Source organism: Diabrotica virgifera, chromosome 1 (assembly GCF_917563875.1).
Source record: "Diabrotica virgifera virgifera chromosome 1, PGI_DIABVI_V3a".
NCBI lineage: Eukaryota > Metazoa > Arthropoda > Insecta > Coleoptera > Chrysomelidae > Diabrotica > Diabrotica virgifera.
Window position 1 is genome coordinate 225,460,457 of NC_065443.1, and position 18,316 is coordinate 225,478,772.

The 18,316-nt window shown below is 32.4% G+C and overlaps 1 protein-coding gene across 2 annotated transcripts in view; it reads right to left on the bottom strand.

The window, feature by feature from the left end:
• Nucleotides 1-1,077: 1,077 nt before the first annotated feature.
• The window catches only part of LOC126882601 (trypsin-1-like), a 189,234-nt gene continuing 171,995 nt past the window's right edge, over nt 1,078-18,316 (bottom strand). For both annotated transcript variants that reach the window (XM_050647577.1, XM_050647590.1), the window contains exon 2: nt 1,078-8,521. In XM_050647577.1, the coding sequence (XP_050503534.1) occupies nt 7,809-8,521 (713 nt within the window). In that variant the 3' untranslated portion in view covers nt 1,078-7,808. The remainder of the gene's footprint in view (nt 8,522-18,316) is intronic.

Sequence of the window (18,316 nt, forward strand, 5' to 3'; positions counted from 1 at the left end):
AAAATCCTAGGTACATACAACGTTATACCAAAAGAAAGGTTGTAATATTCACTACAGAATGAAATACTAATATACAGGGTGTTCCATTTAAAAAAAAAATAGAAAATTTTGTATTTGCAAATAGTGATCACACTGTATATTTTATGGCTATATGTAAAAGATATTAAGTTATTTAATAATGACACTATACTAGAAAAACTTTAATACGTCACTTAAATTTTTATTACCTACCTTGGGAACATAATCCACAGCTATATAAATATTACCATTTTTCTCAATAAAAATGTAAATATTTCGAAAATTATTAATTTTAGATCTATAAGACCTCATACAAAATCTTTATATTTTTAAAAAAATATATTCAAAAATAATTTATTATATAGGGTGTTCCATTTAAAAAGCAAAAGTTTGGTTCATACCGTCGTTCTGACTCACCCTGTATAATCGAATATAATTTTAAATTGTAGACGGCTTTGATACATATTAGTTTTGTTATAAAAGTTGTTTTGTGTATCCCATAGTTTAGCCGTAATAAAAAAAAACCAGAGGTTTGGCGCACCCTGTATACTTAAAATCAAAAGTTTCAAAAATGAATCAAAAATTATCCAAAATCTTCAAGAAAGTTGTCGTCATCTGCTCAATTACTTCTAAGAGGCAGGTGGATTAGATGGTAATAATTTAAACATTTAAGTCAAAACAAATTTTAGTTGGTCAAATAAACATTTTTTTCTGGTTTCTATCAGCAGTAAAATGTATTTTGTATTAAACAAATTACAAATATGTAGTATAATTAAATTAAATATTGTTTTGGCCACCCTGTATAAATAATTATGTTAATGCTTATCTAAGTGAATACTGAATTGAATAACGTTTGACGGAAAAACTCATTAGTGTGAAATATATTCCAAAAAGTCCTAATTTAAAAATAAAGGTTGACCTGTGTCGGTATTTGTCTCCAAAATTACCCATTCTCGAAAAAATAAATTTGTTCCTATTCATGATTTTCCCTAATTTTTCTCGTCACTAAATAAACCAAAAATAGATACTTTGGGAGCCCACAAAATTAAAAAAGTAAATAAAAAAATAAAACAATATTTATTAAATAATAAATATACCTTGATATAAAAATGAGGCCACGATAGCCAAGAATGGAGCCTTCAAGAATATTTATTGGTCAACATACAATTACTAAAACAATCGGATATTGATAGCTTCTGATCATTTTCTTTGATTATGTAAAGTAATGTTAAAATCAGTTACGCCACTCTGGTTCTCATGATCTCAAATGATACAATCTTTTTTTTTTTTTTGATATTTTAAGTACACTCACCGGCACAAAATTCCGCCACCCAAAATTTTTTATTAAGTTTGAGAATTTATAACTTTATTATTTGTACTCCGATTTTTAAGATTCTTGCATCAGTTTATAGGTATATACTAGTCTAGGCGCCAAAGAGAGGTCACCGTGTCCTTTTCATTTTTGATAGACAAACTCAACGGTTTCTTATGGATTTTTGGCTGCTGACTACGAATTTCGAGGGTGGATGTCGATCTGAGTGGTCAAAAATTGTTATAAACAATTTAATTTTTTATAAATTGTTTATAAGGCTCTTGCTCATAAACTAAAAGAAATAAAAAATAATGTTTCAAATAAAATTTGTTCGTTAATAAAAAGCGAGGAAAAAATCGTTTACTAAACTTAAATCCAGGAATTAGAACTCAAGATATTGTAAAATTAGTGCACAATGCAAATTGCAAAATAAGTATTTTTCGAAGCTTTATCGATCGTAACTCGGCTTTTACGCATGCAAATGAGCCTTAGAGGGTCATATTTTAAAGCTTCATTAATAGGCTTCCAAACTGGGTTTGTTAAATTACTTGATCTTCATTTGTTTTAAAGTTATACCCATTTGAAGTAATAATTTTCTTCTCACAATAAAACACTGAAACACGTTTGTTTTCTATACTTCCACAAAATTTATTACAACTATGTTATTACTACAGCTGTTTCGGCAAAATGCCTTTCTCAAGTGATATATTTTACAATGTGTTTGCCTTTTTAAGTCTTTAACTGAAGAGGTTGAGGAGTGGGGAGCTGTTTGTCTCGAGTTGGTCATTCAGAAGTATATCTGTATTTTTCAATTTATTAATTTCCATTGATTCTAAAAGTGATAGCTTAAAGCCTTTATTTTGAATATGTAGAATTTGAAACTCTTCATTGAAAGAATGATTATGATCTAGAAGGTGAAGTGCGTATGTAGAAGTGTCTGTTTTTCTATTGTTGAAAGCCCTTTTGTATTCTGCTATCCGTTTGTCAAAAGTTCTGCCAGTTTGACCGATGTAAGTTTTCGGACAGTCACCACAAGTTAGTTTGTACACACCACTCTGTAGTTGCTTTCTCTTTCGGCTTTTATTGTTTTTAATATGTTTGCTTAAATTGTTGTTACTTCTGAAAGCTGGTGTTATTCCTTTCTTTTTTATGTATCTTGCTATTTTTGTTGTTATTTTGCCAGTATATGTGAGAGAGCAGAAGGTACTGGGTTCTTTCTGTGGTGGTGGATACACTAATTTTGTAGTAATAAATTTTGTGGAAGTATAGAAAACAAACGTGTTTCAGTGTTTTATTGTGAGATAAAATGAACTGCCATCAAGCAACGGTCGAATCCATCAATTAATAATTTTCTTAAAAAAATTGTACATTAATTTGTTTATAATGGTTTCAAGCAAATTTAAGCTATAAACATTTATACTTTAATTAACAATAATGATTAAAGAACTCAAAAGGAAAATTTTGAGCTTACGAAAATATTTGTACGTTTATTTTTGGCCAAGATATCTATATTTTAATAGTGCGCTCTGAAGCACAAGATTGGCTCACCGCCTAAAGGTTCACGCGCTGACTTCTCGATGCAAATTATAATTTCTATGTACAGTATAATTCCTCTTAACTGGCTTCGCATTAACCGGTCGACGGATTAACCGGCCTGTTTACAACAGCCGAACGCCAAGAAATTCACCGGCGCGGCGAGGCGATTCGGCTTCCCCGGACGGTAACCGACGGCAAACATGAAAGAGCAGTCAATCGACTTTAGTGTGTGAACGTGTTTTCGCGACGTTCGATAAACTGTGTACTTGTCGTTTTGATCAGTTTGGTTTGTTTGTGCTGTGGGTACGCACGTACATAACATACTTTCCCAATGAGTGCAAAGCGTAAACGAATTGTGGTTTCGATGGAGACACGTTTAAAAGTGTTAAAGCGGATTGATAATGGTGAATCCGTGGCGAAAATATGTTCAGAATTTAATGTTGGAAAAAGCACTGTAAATGACTGGCGAAGAGATAGACGGTCCATTGAGGAGTTTTGCTCGAAAATGGAATCTGATAAAAATCTGGGTAGCCGTTGTACGAGAAAAAAAAACGATTTGCGAGGTCGTCGATGAAGCTTTGTGGATCTGGTTTCTTCAGGAACGTCGAAGAGGTACACCGATTGGCGGCCCAATTTTGAAAGAAAAAGCTTTGGCTATCCATAAGAAGATTAATAATGGAGGCGAATTTGTGGCAAGTGATGGTTGGCTTAATCGATGGAAGAAGCGACACGGAATTCATTTCGCACACGTAAGTGGAGAAAAACTGTCTGCTGATTCTTCTGGTGCGACAGAATTCAAGACTAAGTTTGGTGAAATGATTGAAACTGAGAAATTATCTCCAGAACAAGTTTATAATATGGACGAGACCGGGCTAAACATTAAAATGTTACCAGAAACAACTTTTCTAGGCAGTCATGAACAGTCTGCTTCTGGCTTTAAAAAGAACAAAGAACGTATTACAGTGGCCGTTTGTTCGAATGCAACAGGGACTCACAAAATTCCTCTTTTCGTTATTGGCAATTCTGCTAAACCACGGGCATTCAAAAACTTGAATCCATCTTCCCTTCCGGTCTATTATAAGTCACAAAAATCAGCGTGGATGAATTCAGACTTGTTTAAAGAGTGGTTTAATTTAGAGTTTGTTCCAAAAGTTAAAAAACATTTAAAAAGTGTAAACTTGCCTATCAAAGCAGTTCTAGTGGTAGACAATGCTCCAACCCATCCTCATGACTGCGATGTAGATGACATAAAATTAGTTTTTCTTCCTCCTAATGTGACAAGCTTAGTGCAACCGATGTACCAAGGAGTGATCGAAAGCTTAAAGAGACGATACAGGCGTAAACTTGTTTCTGAAATTCTGCAACATTCGAAGAATGACGACAAAGGTCTTTTAGAAGTCATCAAAAATATCAATATCAAGGACGTTATCTATATGTTAGCTACAGCATTTCAAGAAATGTCCTCTTCAAAGTTTGTTAAATCTTGGAGAAAACTTTGGCCAGATGTTGAGAATCTAGTTGTGATCTCGAATATGGCAGGGACTGAAGAAAAAGAAAACAAATCCACTCTACAAGACCTTCAAAAGTTATCGGGTAACGAAGCATTACAGCCAGAAGATGTGGAAAATTGGATGATAAACTGTGATGATCAGCTTGAAAATGAATTTTTGAATCATGATGAAATCATAGATGTAGCAACCAAAGAACCAGAGGAATATGATGAGAGTAGTGACGTTGAAGAAGAGGAAACGGTTTCTCACGAAGAAGCCAAAAATGCAATGGAAATTGCATTAAAATACATTGAGCAGCAACATGAGTCAACAGCATTAGACGTTTTGGTGATTAGAAAATGGAGGGATGTCGCATACAGAAATTCACTGAAGGTTAAAAAGCAGAAGAAAATTACAGACTTTTTTAAAAAAAATTACTTTTTAAACTTGTACATATTTGTTGATGTATGTATGTAGCACATTAATGTATGTAGATACATATGAAATATGTACATAAATATGTAAAAAATAATTCTTAATTTTTTTATATGTACATATGTATGCAAGTAAAGTACACTTCGGATTAAACGGCCAAAACGGCAACCGGCCAGGTATGAAGTCCCGAGGTGACCGGTTAAGAGGAATTGTACTGTATATATATACTTTATATTCATATTTCATTTTTGAAGATCCTAATAAAATTTTCTCATATAATTCTTATAATTAAATCATCATACTGTACCTCGTACTTCATTCTATTTACTTTGTCTTCTATTTTTTGTATCTACTAAATGAGAAAAAACATTAAAAACTAATATTTCAGAAATAGAACTAAAAAGTAAGTTGATATTATTTATTAATACTATTTTTACAGATATTTTGTTTCGTGCATCTGAATCAAGATATACAGGGAATCTCAGCTTTTTTACATCTGCATAAGTTCTTAGAGCAATTTTTACAGTTACATGGTGGTACTAAGTCTGTTCTTGTAGACAGTAAAACTAAAACTTTCTGGGGCTTCAGAGTCTAATTATCTATACGATATAGATATAATCTACATATATCATATAGATATCCAGTGGATAGTGTATAGTATCCATATAAAGTGGATCTAGTTCTTTTGCAGCATCATCAATGCACGTCAATTGTGTGTATGCCGCCACAACATAACTGCTCGATTTATATGCAATGATGATGTTGCAAAATAACTCGATCCATTTTTATATGGATATCACATATTGGCTCATTTGCATGCGTAGATGCCGAGTTACGATCGACAAAGCGCCGAAAAATACTTGACTGTGAGCCGATGTTGCGCCTTATAGCGCACCATTAAAATATCGATAGCTTGACCAAAAATAAACTTACGAACATTTTCTTAAGCTCAAGTTATTTCTATTGAGTTCTACTATCATTATTGTTAATTAAAGTATAAATGTTTACAGCTCAAATTTACTTGAAACCCTTATAAACAAATTAATGTACAATTTTTTTAAGAAAATTATAAATTTATAAATTCAAACGGGTATAACTTTAAAACAAATAAAGATAAAGTAATGTAACAAACTTTTTTTTGAAGCCTATTAACGAAACTTTAAAATGAAATCTTCTAAGGCTCATTTTCATGCGTAAAAGCCCAGTTACGATCAATAAAGCTTCGGAAAATACTTATTTTGCAATTTGCAATTTGCATTGTGCACTAATTTTACAATATCTTGAGTTATAATTGTTGAATTTAAGTTAAGTAAACGTTTTTTCTTCATTTTTTATTAACGAACAAATTTTATTTCAAACATTCTTTTTTATCTCTTTTAGTTTATGAGCCGGAGCCTTATAAACAATTTATAAACAATTAAATTGTTTATAACAATTTTTTGACCACTTGGATCAAAATCCACCCTCGAAATTCGTAATCAGCAGCCAAAAATACATAAGAAGCCGTTGAGTTTGTCCATCAGAATTGAAAAGGACACGGTGCACCTCTGGCGCCTAGACTATACATGTTTTGGTGTCGTTTGTTAATATTTCGGTAACAAAGTTTGTAACAATGTTCGGCAACATTTTTGCTTAGATGACATTATACGGGGGCGAATGGAGCGTTGCATTTTCTCCTGAATTTAAAACATTATGAGGAAAATTTTAAGGGCTCATTTTGTTACATACTCCTGACGTATTATTCTGGAGATATTCCTAAGAGTTTTGAATTATCCGAGTATCTCTTTTATTGTAAGAGTTGTACATTTTTTTCTAAATAAAAACACTGATTGACTCGTAAACATAAATAGCCTAAATAGAGGTTGAATTGATAAGATTAGAATGGCCAGTATGCAGCCCAGATCTCAATCCTATAGAGAATTTATGGGATGAATTAAAAAAAACTATTCGCCGTCTCCTAAGCCTCCATATGGTGTAAATTTGGTATACTTATGTCCCTGGTAGAGGAATATCAGACTATTCCCCAGGCAAGGATAACACATCTTTATTCGGAGCCAAAGAGATTGCGAGAAGTCGTTGCTGCGAGAGGTGGATACACTCGCTATTCAATTGTTTTGTTTTGTTGTTAATTTTGTTTCGTGTTGTTAATTCTAGTGCGTTTTATATTTTTAATTCAGTAAGTCTTCAAAGCATTGTTTTATTTACAGCTTTAAAAAAAGAGATATTCTTATATTTCAAAAAACAAAACCTTAGGGACGCCTCCATGATAATATAAAAGGAGTATGTAACAAAATCAGCTATCCAATTTTTCCACAGAATTTTTTAAAGTTAGGAGAAAATACAACGCGTCCATTCATCCCCGTATAATTGGGACCGTGCAAGTTCGGCAAAGCGACACCTATTTCTACGCTCTGCAACTTTATTCGCACTTATATTATATCGCACATTATATTGGCCAATTATATAAGTCCTGGTTACTGGATAATTGTCAAGGCCATAGCCCAAAAAAATAATAAGAAGAAAAAATAAGATTCAGGTTATGCTATTAGATAAAACGTAAACAATTGTATGTAGTAAATAAAATTAGTTATTAAAATGCAGTACTGCAAGCAAAATACAATTAATTAAATTTAACTTTATATAACAATTGCATATCATATCAAAATTGTGGAGCAACATATAATTGTTCTTCTCCAATGACAGTAGATATGAAATGTACGTCAATTTGACAATTTCATTTGACAATATGAATTATTTAAGAAAGTTGCAATATTTCTCCGCTATTCGCGCACGATCGTTTCCCGTATCCCTTGAAAGTACTTGCACACCGCGAATACCATCTAAGCAAAAAAATTTTGTTACCGAAATAACAGCAAACGACATGAAAACATGTACCTACAAACTGATGTAAGAATCTTGAAAATCGGGGTACAAATAATAAAGTTATAAATTGTCAAATTTAATTAAAAACTTTGAGTGGCGGAATTTTGTTCCGGTGAGTGTATATTAGTCATTTATCATATACCCGACACTTGTTTGATGTAACTTCGTAACGCAGCCACATTAGTATAAACCCCAGGTCTTCTCGCTTCTCCGCATCCACTCCCCCACGAAATAATGCCCACTTGCACACCATCGACTACAAAGGGTCCGCCTGAATCACCTTGGCAAGCATCTTTGCCTCCTTTCACTAAACCGGCGCAAAACATTCTATCGGTGATAAGCTTTCCCATAACTCTTTTACAATCACTTTGATGCAAAATGGGAATTTCAGTTACCCTCAGTGAGCTGCTGGCTGTTCCTTTCTCCGAAGTAAAGCCCCAGCCAACTATAGTGCCGATATCTCCACCTTTTACGTCGGAACCTTCTTCTGGAAGAGAAACGGCTTCTGCGTAATCAGGATCCGCTGGCTCTTGCAACTCTAGTAGGGCTATGTCATAATCTATGGTTTTATCGTCGTATAACTTATGCATGAATTTCTTCTTAACTCTTATGACCTCTCCTCCAGTTTGCCTTGCTGTTGCTCCAGCTCTGATTGATATAAAAGGGGTAAACACCCTGTAGACACAATGGGCGGCTGTCAGGACCCAAGTAGGTGCTATGAGAGAAGCTCCGCATGAGTGAAGGCCCAAGTATTGAAGCGAGAGTTGGTAGGGATAGAAGTCTATATCGGATTCCACTCCACCCACTATTTTACCTCCGTAGGAGTCTGAAGGAAGTTGATCATCACCTAAAATTTAATTTATTGATAAAAATATATAAAGCAGACCTGGTTTTTTATTGCTGATAACCAAGATACAGGGTTATTTTAATACATTTTACATTTCTTTAAATCAATGAGAAGTCCCTAACTTCTGGTTACAACTTCAATCTCTGCTTTCTACAATTTACAAACAATTAATTTCCTCATGGTTTCTGTTACAAATTTTAAAGAACGGCTTGGATTGACATGAAATTTGGCATACACATAGCTAACATGCCAAAGAAAAAAGTGATATTGTGCCAAGGTCCGCTTTTGCTCTGGGGATGACTTTCGTCTCTTCTCGGGAGTGAAAAAATATAGTTTCTAGACGGTTTTTCGCAAACAACTCAAAAAGTAAGTATTTTACCAAAAAAACATTCTTAGCAGAAATATAGCTCATAAAAAAGTAAAAACAATGGTGTATTATGTATAAGGTCTCTAGATTGAGTAGAAGCACAGTAGTTGTAGCTAATGGAAAATAAGTCGTAATAGTAAGGGAGCCCAAGCGGGGATTTTTGCAGTTACTCGAGCGCGTTAGATTATCATATGTATATGGGGAAAAGTTGTACCCTGTAAATGTACCTCTACCAAATATTGGCTCTTTATACAGGGGACTTCGTTAAGGGGGACCGAAAAAAAATCTATCCTTAGAAAAACTCCAAATCGTCAGATTAAGATAAGGTAAGTTACGTACATGCAAAACAGTGTATATTTCAAAAATATGACGATTTGAGCAGGCCGTAAGGAAATGGGTGAGTTACAAAATTTCACAACAAAAAAGCGAATATTTCGCGAAAAGAACGACAGATCGAAAAACTAAAAAAAACGTGCTCATTATTTTTCAAAAATCCATCGAATTGTACCAAACACGACTGTCCCCGGAGAGGGGTGGGGGGTAAATTTAAAATTTTAAATACGAATCCCGGAGATATTTCGAGAAATGTACATCAGATCAAAAAGCTGAAAAATACACTTATTCAATATTTTTTTAAAATCTATAGAATGGCAATAAACACGACCCCCACGGAGGTGGGGTGAAGGGTTACTTTAAAATCTTAAATGGGAGCCTCCATTTTTTTATTGCAGATTTAGATTCCTTACGTAGAAATAAGTAAATTTTATTTGAAACATTTTTTTTAATTATGGATAGATAGCGCTATAATAAAAAAAGAATGTTGGAAATGGAGAATTAAATTAAAAATGGAAAGTCCCCACTAAAATCGAAATCTTAACTTAACTTTTTTTGATTTTAGGACCAACTTTTCACAACGCAATAGGTCGCTAAAGCGCTCCAGTTACTGCACATTTGGCATACTTTCCTCCCCTACTATAAATCGTATTCGTCAAATTCCAAATCCAATATTTTAACCAGAAATAATCAAAAAATTAAGCATTTTTTGCGGGAAACTCATCATAACTTTTTTAAAATGTTTAAAAAACCTTTATATTGTTTTTTTTTAAGTTTTTAGCACCAAAAGTACGTTACGCTCAAAATAAAGTTGGTCCTTTTTTTAGAAAAACAAAAAATTGGGAAAATCATCCCCTAATTAACTACTCTTTACCTTACCACTTCACAAGTTGCTTAACTTATGTTTTATTTATATGATCTGTAAGTTTCATCAGTTCAAAGTGCTTAGTTTTGATAGAATTTGGTTTTAGATAAACTTTTTAATTCTTAATTCCAAAAAGATGCGTTTTTTTCAAAAAAACTTAAAAACTATTAGCGATACCAAAAATCTCAATGGGTAAAAAAGATGTAGGTTTTGTTTTTCTGAATATGTTGGATTTTTATCTGTAAGACAAAAATTGGTTAAGATAGGTCTGTTCAAAATATGCATACACTCGTGATTAGTGACTCGTTCAAGCCCTTTCAACTACAGCCCTTTTAAAAATAAACACTTTGAAGCGATATATACCTAAAACTTACAGATCATAATATGTATAAACAATACATAAGTAAAAGTAATTTGTGAAGCGGTAACGATTAATTTCAATTGGGATGCTAATTAGGAGGTCATTTTCACGATTTTTTTACCAAAAAAAAAGGGTCAACGTTATTTTGAGCGTTAATTGCTTACTCTTGATTCTTCTTCTCCTTCTTCTTTCTCGAAACTCCTTATGCTCCTTAGGGGCGTCTGAGGTTTTATTCATCTTCTATCCATCTCTTCCATTTCTTGCCGTCCTTTGCTAACTCTTTCATTTGTTGATGTGTTTTTTCTTTTTCCTGTCCAATTTCTATAATCTGATCGATCCATCTCTTCCTTGGCCTCCCTTTCCTTCTTTTACCATATCTTGATTCCATCACCTGCTTTGGTAGTCTTCCCTGGTCCATTCTGTTAATGTGTCCATACCATTTTAATTTTCTTTTTTGTATCTTGGTTATTATCGATTCCTGTTTCAGTCTTTGTCTAATATCTTCATTTCTTATTCTGTCCAATTTCGTTTTTCCTGCTATTTTTCTTAGCTGCTTTATCTCCGCTGCGTTTATTGTACTGTCTATTTTTGCATTGTTTACCCATGTCTCACTTGCATATATTAAAGTTGGCACAGAGCTTGCGTTGTATACCTTCAGTTTTATTTCTTTATCTATTTCTTTCTTTCCAAATACTGTTTTATTTAGTGCATAGTAGATCTTATTTGCTTTTTTCGCTCTGTATGAGATTTCTTGATCTATCTTTCCATCCTCTGATATTATTACTCCAAGGTATTCAACCGTCGAGACTGTTTCTATTATTTCGTTTTTGCACCTAAATATCGTTTGGTTTATTTCTTCCCTTTTCTTTTGGGTTACTATCATGGTATTCGTTTTCTTTACATTTACCTCCATTTTCAAATTTTCTATTTCCTCCACCCATATATTGATTAGATTTTGCATTTTCTCTTTATTGTCTGCTATTATTACTGTCATCTGCATATAGTAATCCCTCCATTCTCACTGGTACTAAATTCCTGTACCCTATTATTGACTGTGTTTGCCTTGACCTTCTTTTAGCGCTCTTCATTACTCTATCCATTACTAATATAAACAAAACTGGGCTGAGACTGTCCCCCTGTTTTATTTCTCTCCTTAGGTTTATTTTTGGCGATCTGTTTCCATTTATTTGTAATTTAGAAAGTACGTTTCTATACGTACTCTTTACCACGCTTATTATCTTTTGCGGGATTTGCAGATCTTCCATTACTGACCATATTACTTCTCTATTTATAGAATCAAAAGCAGCTTTAATATCTATAAACGTAATATATAAGTCTTCTCCTATTTCGTTTTTCCTTTCAATTATATTTCTCAGTATGTATATATTATCCGTTGTTCCTCTTTCCTTCCTAAATGCCGCTTGTTCTTCTTCTAGTTTTCCTTTCATTTCTTTCCTGAGCTTCCTTTCTATTATCCCTGTGTAGACTTTATATGCCACTGATGATAAGCATATAACCCTATAGTTATCACATTCCGCTTCATCTCCTTTCTTGTGTATTGGTATCAATAAATTTTCCTTCCCAGTCTTCCGGTATCTTTTCTGTTCTCCATGCTTCCCTCATTATTTCCAGCAGCCAAAGCTTGCCTCGTTCTCCCACGTACTTCATCATCTCCGGATCTATGTCATCGGCACCTCCCGCTTTTCCAATCTTTATTCTTGCCAATCCTTCTTCAATATCTTTGATATGAATTTCGTCTACTCGATTGTCTCTATCCACTTCTCTTGCCTGCTGTCCTCTCTCCTCATCTTGTTGGTTACTTGCCTCGAATTTTTCTTTATAGTGCTTATTCCATATGGTTAGTATGTCTTGTATGTTTGTTTTCAATTCATTTCGCTCATTTCTAATTCCTATTATTTGTTTCCTTTTTGTTCCTTTCATGCTTCTTATTTTTTCCAAAACTGTTTATTGATATTCCCAAAACCTTCGTTCAATTATTCACCGAATTCCTTCCAGCTCTTCTTCTTCGCATCTTTTACTAGTTCTTTCACTATATTTCTCTGTCTTCTGTATTCGTCTTTGTCTTGCTGTTCATTTCTGTTTATGTATCGCTTCCACATTTCTTTCTTCCTTTTTACAGCTTATTTTAACTCCTTATTCCACCATCCAGTTTTTTTATTATTCTTACCATTCTTTCTTATTCCACATACTTGTTTCGCAGTGTTCCATAACGTGTCTCAATTTTTTCCATCTCTCTTCCATATTCCATATTTCCTCATTGTTTTCATACTGTTCCAGTATTTTATCTGTCTCTCTTTGGTATAACTTCCTCATTTCCATATTTTTCATCTTACATATTGCTATTCTTGTATATTGAGGACTCTCTATTATTTCCATTAGTTTCATGTTTATCTCTGCTGTCACTAGTCTGTGTTGGGTACCGAGTTCGACTTCGTTCTCTGTTTTTATATTGTGTATCGTTAGTACTCTTGATTCTAGAAATTAAAAAAACAAAAATAAAGTTTTTTTAAACACTTTAAACAAGTTGCAATGATTTTTCCCCAAAAAGCGCTTCATTTTTTGATTATTTTATGTTGAATGGGCGTTGCATGGGCAGCATTTGGCAAACTAAGCTACATCCTTAAAAACAAAAGATATCCACAACATCTTAAGACCAAGGTGTACAATCAATGCGTACTCCCTGTCTCACCTATGGTTCCCAAACGTGGACGTTTACAAGAGCAAACATGGACAAAATAATATAAACACAATAGACCGGGCAGTATCGTCGCCCCCGCTAGCGCAATTATTCCGATTCGATTTTTTTGCACAAACTTACTCAAAAAGAGGTCCTTATAACATATCCATAGGGTTCCGGGCGGTGCCGTGGTCTAAAAATTTTTTAAACATTTTTTTTAAAACAAATTCACAAAAATAATTTTTTTATTTTCAAAAATTTCTTTTTAGATAATTTGGGTCATTCTGAGCAAAAAAGGTCTCTTGTCATTTTTCTCTAAAATTGACTGTTGTCGAGTTACATGCGATTAAAAATTTGAAAAATGCGAAAATGGCCATTTTCAAGGCTTCATAACTCGATCAAAAATGATTATTATGAAATTCAAAAAGTGACAAAATCAAGATTCAATTACCTTCTTCAGCGTTCTGAAGAGATTTTTGTCATTAATTTATTACAAAGCTGTTATTTTTAGTTAATAACAATTAGCGCTATACTTCAACTGTATCGTCGCCCCAGTTAACGGAACTATTTCGATTAGATTTTTTGCACACACTTACTCAAAAAGAGGTCCTTATAACATATCCACAGGGTGCCGGGCGGTGCCGTGGTCGAAAAATTAAAAAAAAAATTTTAAACAAATTCACAAAAATCATTTTCGATAATACACGATATAATACACAATATAAATATCTATACACGATACAGTTGGACTATAGCGCTAATTGTTAATAACTAAAAGTAACAGCTTTGTAATAAAATAATGCCAAAAATCTCTTCAAGACGTTGAAAAAGATATTTGAATCTTGATTTTGTCACTTTTTGAATTTCATAATAATAATTTTTAATCGCGTATAACTCGACAACAGTTATGTTTAGAGAAAAATGAACAGAGACCTTTTTTACTCACAATGACCTAAATTATCTAAAAAAAATTGTCGGAAATGAAAAAATTATTTTTGTGAATTTGTTTAAAAAAAAATTGTTTAAAACATTTTTCGACCAGTGCACCGCCCGGCACCCTGTGGATATGTTTTAAAGACCTCTTTTTGAGTAAGTTTGTGCAAAAAAATCTAATCGAAATAGTTCCGCTAACGGGGGCGACGATACAGTTGGACTATACCGCTAATTGTTAATAACTAAAAATAACAGCTTTGTAATAAAATAATGACAAAAATCTCTTCAGAACGCTGAAGAAGGTATTTGAATCTTGATTTTGTCACTTTTTGAATTTCATAATAATCATTTTTGATCGAGTTATGACTTGAAAATGGCCATTTTCGCATTTGTCAAATTTTTAATCGCGTATAACTCGACAACAGTCAATTTTAGAGAAAAATGACAAGAGACCTGTTTTGCTCAGAATGACCCAAATTATGTAAAAAAAATTTTGGAAATAAAAAAATTATTTTTGTGAATTTGTTTAAAAAAAAACGTTTAAAAAATTTTTCGACCACGGCACCGCCCGGCACCCTGTGGATATGTTATAAGGACCTCTTTTTGAGTAAGTTTGTGCAAAAAAATCGAATCGGAATAATTGCGCTAGCGGGGGCGACGATACTGCCCGGTCTACAAAGAGCAATGGAAAGGCAAATGATGCACATAAGCCTAATGGATAAAAAAGAAAACGAGTGAATAAGAGAGAAAAAAAATAGGATGTTAGACAAGAAGTTGCAAAAATGAAATGGACATTATAAGACAAAATATACGGACACAATATACATAAAGACAAAAAAAAGACAGATGGAACAAAATTCTTATAAATTGGAGACCATGGGAATATAAACGAAGTAGAGGAAGGCCACAAATGAGATGGACAGATGATATCAAGAAGCACGTTGGCTATAGCTGGATAGACAGAGAAGAATGGAAAGGAATTGGGGAGGCCTATGTCCAAAGATGGACCGAAGAAGGCTAGTTAGATAGATAGATTACGTTGAAATATTCGATTTTAAATTTTACGAATATGAACCTATTTTTCATTAGCTCCAACTCTCCTTCTTCTGGGTGTTTAAACCTCATGCATATACAATTTCTTTAACTTATTTAAATACTTATTTATTTCTGTAACTTATTTTTTTTGCTAATACTTTTTTCGATAAAATACTTATTTTTTGAGTTATTTGCTAAAACGCATTTAAAAATATTTTTTTTTTATTTGAAAAACCCACGTTTTCACTCGAAAATAACTCGAAAAGTATAAACTTGGAGAAAAACCTTGGTAAAACAAAATATGCTTAGAATCAGTCAGTTTATCTATTTCCGGACTTATTTTGAACGTATATTTTTTCACCTCCGAGAAGGGGTGAAACTCATCCCCAGGGAAAAGCACACATTAGTACAATATATTTTTTGACATGTTAGTTATGTGTATGTATGCCAAATTTCATGTTAATCCAAGCGGTTCTTGAAAATTTAGACGTTTCGCAATATTTTACCGTTGGTGAATGAACTAAAAGCCATTCAGCCATTCATTTAATAATTTATTAAAAAGTGATCATGAATGAAATAATAAAATAAGTAAGAACTAAAAAAGGATACCAAATTGAAGAAGAAGAAGAAAAGCAACTAAAAATAATCTGCTATGCAGACGATGTAATACTAACCCTGGAAGATCACACCTATTTTTTTTACATAAACCGCACACCTGGGTATCAGATACCCAATGATTTTTTGTGAAGAATTAAATAAAAAAGTAAATATTTTATGATTTTCAGAGGCTCTCTAATCACTATTGAATACATAAGAATAATTAAATCAATCATTATATTTTCTCTCTCTTAATTGTAGTTACACAAAAGAAAAAAATATTAAAAATACCCAAAAATAATTAACAAACATTTTCTAAAAAACCGACATAATTCAAAATATTTTAATTTATTTCAACAACAAAATGGTCTTTCTAACAAAAATATAACACGTTTTGATTATAGAACTCATATTCATTCTTAGCCAGGTATTTCAGTTTCACTCATTTTAGTGACTACATTCATAAGGCAGTGTGGCTCTATGCTCCATGCATTATGCTTTATAGCAAGCCGAGCATGCACTCTTTGCTTTTCCATCTTTGCCTTTGCAGAAATAACACCTAGTTTGCTTTACTAAATTTGTGAGATGTTGTGTTGTTAGGTCATTAACTTGAACGCACACTTGATCGCAAACCTCACACATGGGTGCTACATACCCTAGCCTGTATTCAATAAATTTTCGTGATTGGAAATATTGCTCAAATGAGACTGCAACTACACACCCGTCCTTGGCAGAGTAGAGACTGAATTTACATAAAGCAGCATTACCATTGAAATGCAGCTGCGCAAGCTACATGCAGTTAAGTGTCGCGATGGGTATCTCACACCCAAGTGTGAGCTTCCAGGGCTAATCTCTAAAAATGAAAATGATTTACAACTTAGAAGGGGTGGTGAAAATTATTTTATTAAAAATAATACCATAAGTCGATAGAGGGACAAATTATAAGCAAAATTTGTTATATCAAGTTATTAATATAAATCAACACTTTTTGAATTATTAAAGACCAAAGATTTTATTTTTTAGCCAAAAAAATGCATATTTTAAATCGGTTTTTCACGTATAACTCAAAAACTATAAGCTTTTACAAAATTGTTATTATTACTGAAATTGATGATAATAAAAACTGAATACATTCTTCAATTAAAGAACCAAACTAATGTTAGTTCAAAGTGAGTTATTGGTAATTGAATGTGTATTTTTTTCGACTAGTACCCAAATCCAAGTATTCAAGCTTAAATAACGGGAAAACGATGCAATGTATAAAATATACCTGCTAATCATTTATCAACGTACTTTAGAATAGCTATTAAATGAGCCTCGGAACAAGTTGATGGCGTCCAAATTAAGCAAGTTATGATGAAAATAAAAGAAGCTTTTCGAATTTTTTAGGATAAATTGAAAAATAAAATATACGCCATTTCCACAAAAATTAAAATTTATAGTAATTCTTACAAGAACTTCTTTATATTACCATAAGTAATGATTTCAATAATTTTGACCAGTTTAAAATGCATTTTTTTTTTGGAAAAAAAGATAATATTTAAAAAAATCATAATTTTTAAAATTATTGTAATTTTCATATTCTTTTGATAATAACTCCAAAAATACTTAATATACGTAAAAAATGATATATACCAAAATTTTAGTTTTTTCTGTGTCAAATATTTTACCTGTTTTACTATTTCCATAGGGTAACAAATAACCGAGATAGAAACGTTTAAATCTTAAATTTTGCTGTGAAAACCATGCAACAGGAGCCATGTAACCTTTTACTAAAAAAAATAAGGGGTCTAAAAGATTAAATTCAACGTGGAATTAACTTTCAAACGGTTTTTAGATAAACCTGATATCTTAATAAAAATAGATGTTATTTAAAAAAAAAAAACAATAACATTTTTTTAAAAAATTAATTTTGAATTAATTTTGGTGCATAAATTTTAATGCTATCAACATGTTCTAAGGCTCGTTTGATAGATATTTTTAAGTACTTTAACAAGTATTTAATCAGTTTATGTTATAAAATGCATCATTTTCCTATTATTTCAGCTTGAATATTTGCTGATGTTTTTACTCGCCGAAAAAAATATATATTCAATTACCTATAACTCAATTTTAGTTAACATTAAAAGGTTTTTCTAGTAAAGTGTTTATTTAGTTTTTTATTAGCTTCAATTTTGGTAATAATAACTTTTTTGTAAAAACTTATAGTTTTTGAGTTATTGATGAAAAATCGGTTAAAAACATTCATTTTTCTCAAGAAAAATTAAAATCTTTGATCTTCAATAACTCAAAAAGTTTTGATTTATTTTAATAACTTTATATAACAAAGTTTTCTTAGAATTTGTCCTTCCATCGAATTATGGGGTTATTTTCAATAAAATAATTTTCACCCCCGAGAAGGGGTGGCATCCACCCCCAGGGTAAAAGCGCAAGTTGGCACCGTATCACCTTTGTTCCTTAGGATATCCTCTAATCAGTCACCAATTTTCATGCAAATCTATGGAGGTTCAACGAAATCGGAGGTAATAGCTCATATTCACCTTCAGTGACTGCACTAGTACCAATTTAATATAATCATAAATTGTATCATAAATTAATTTAATTGT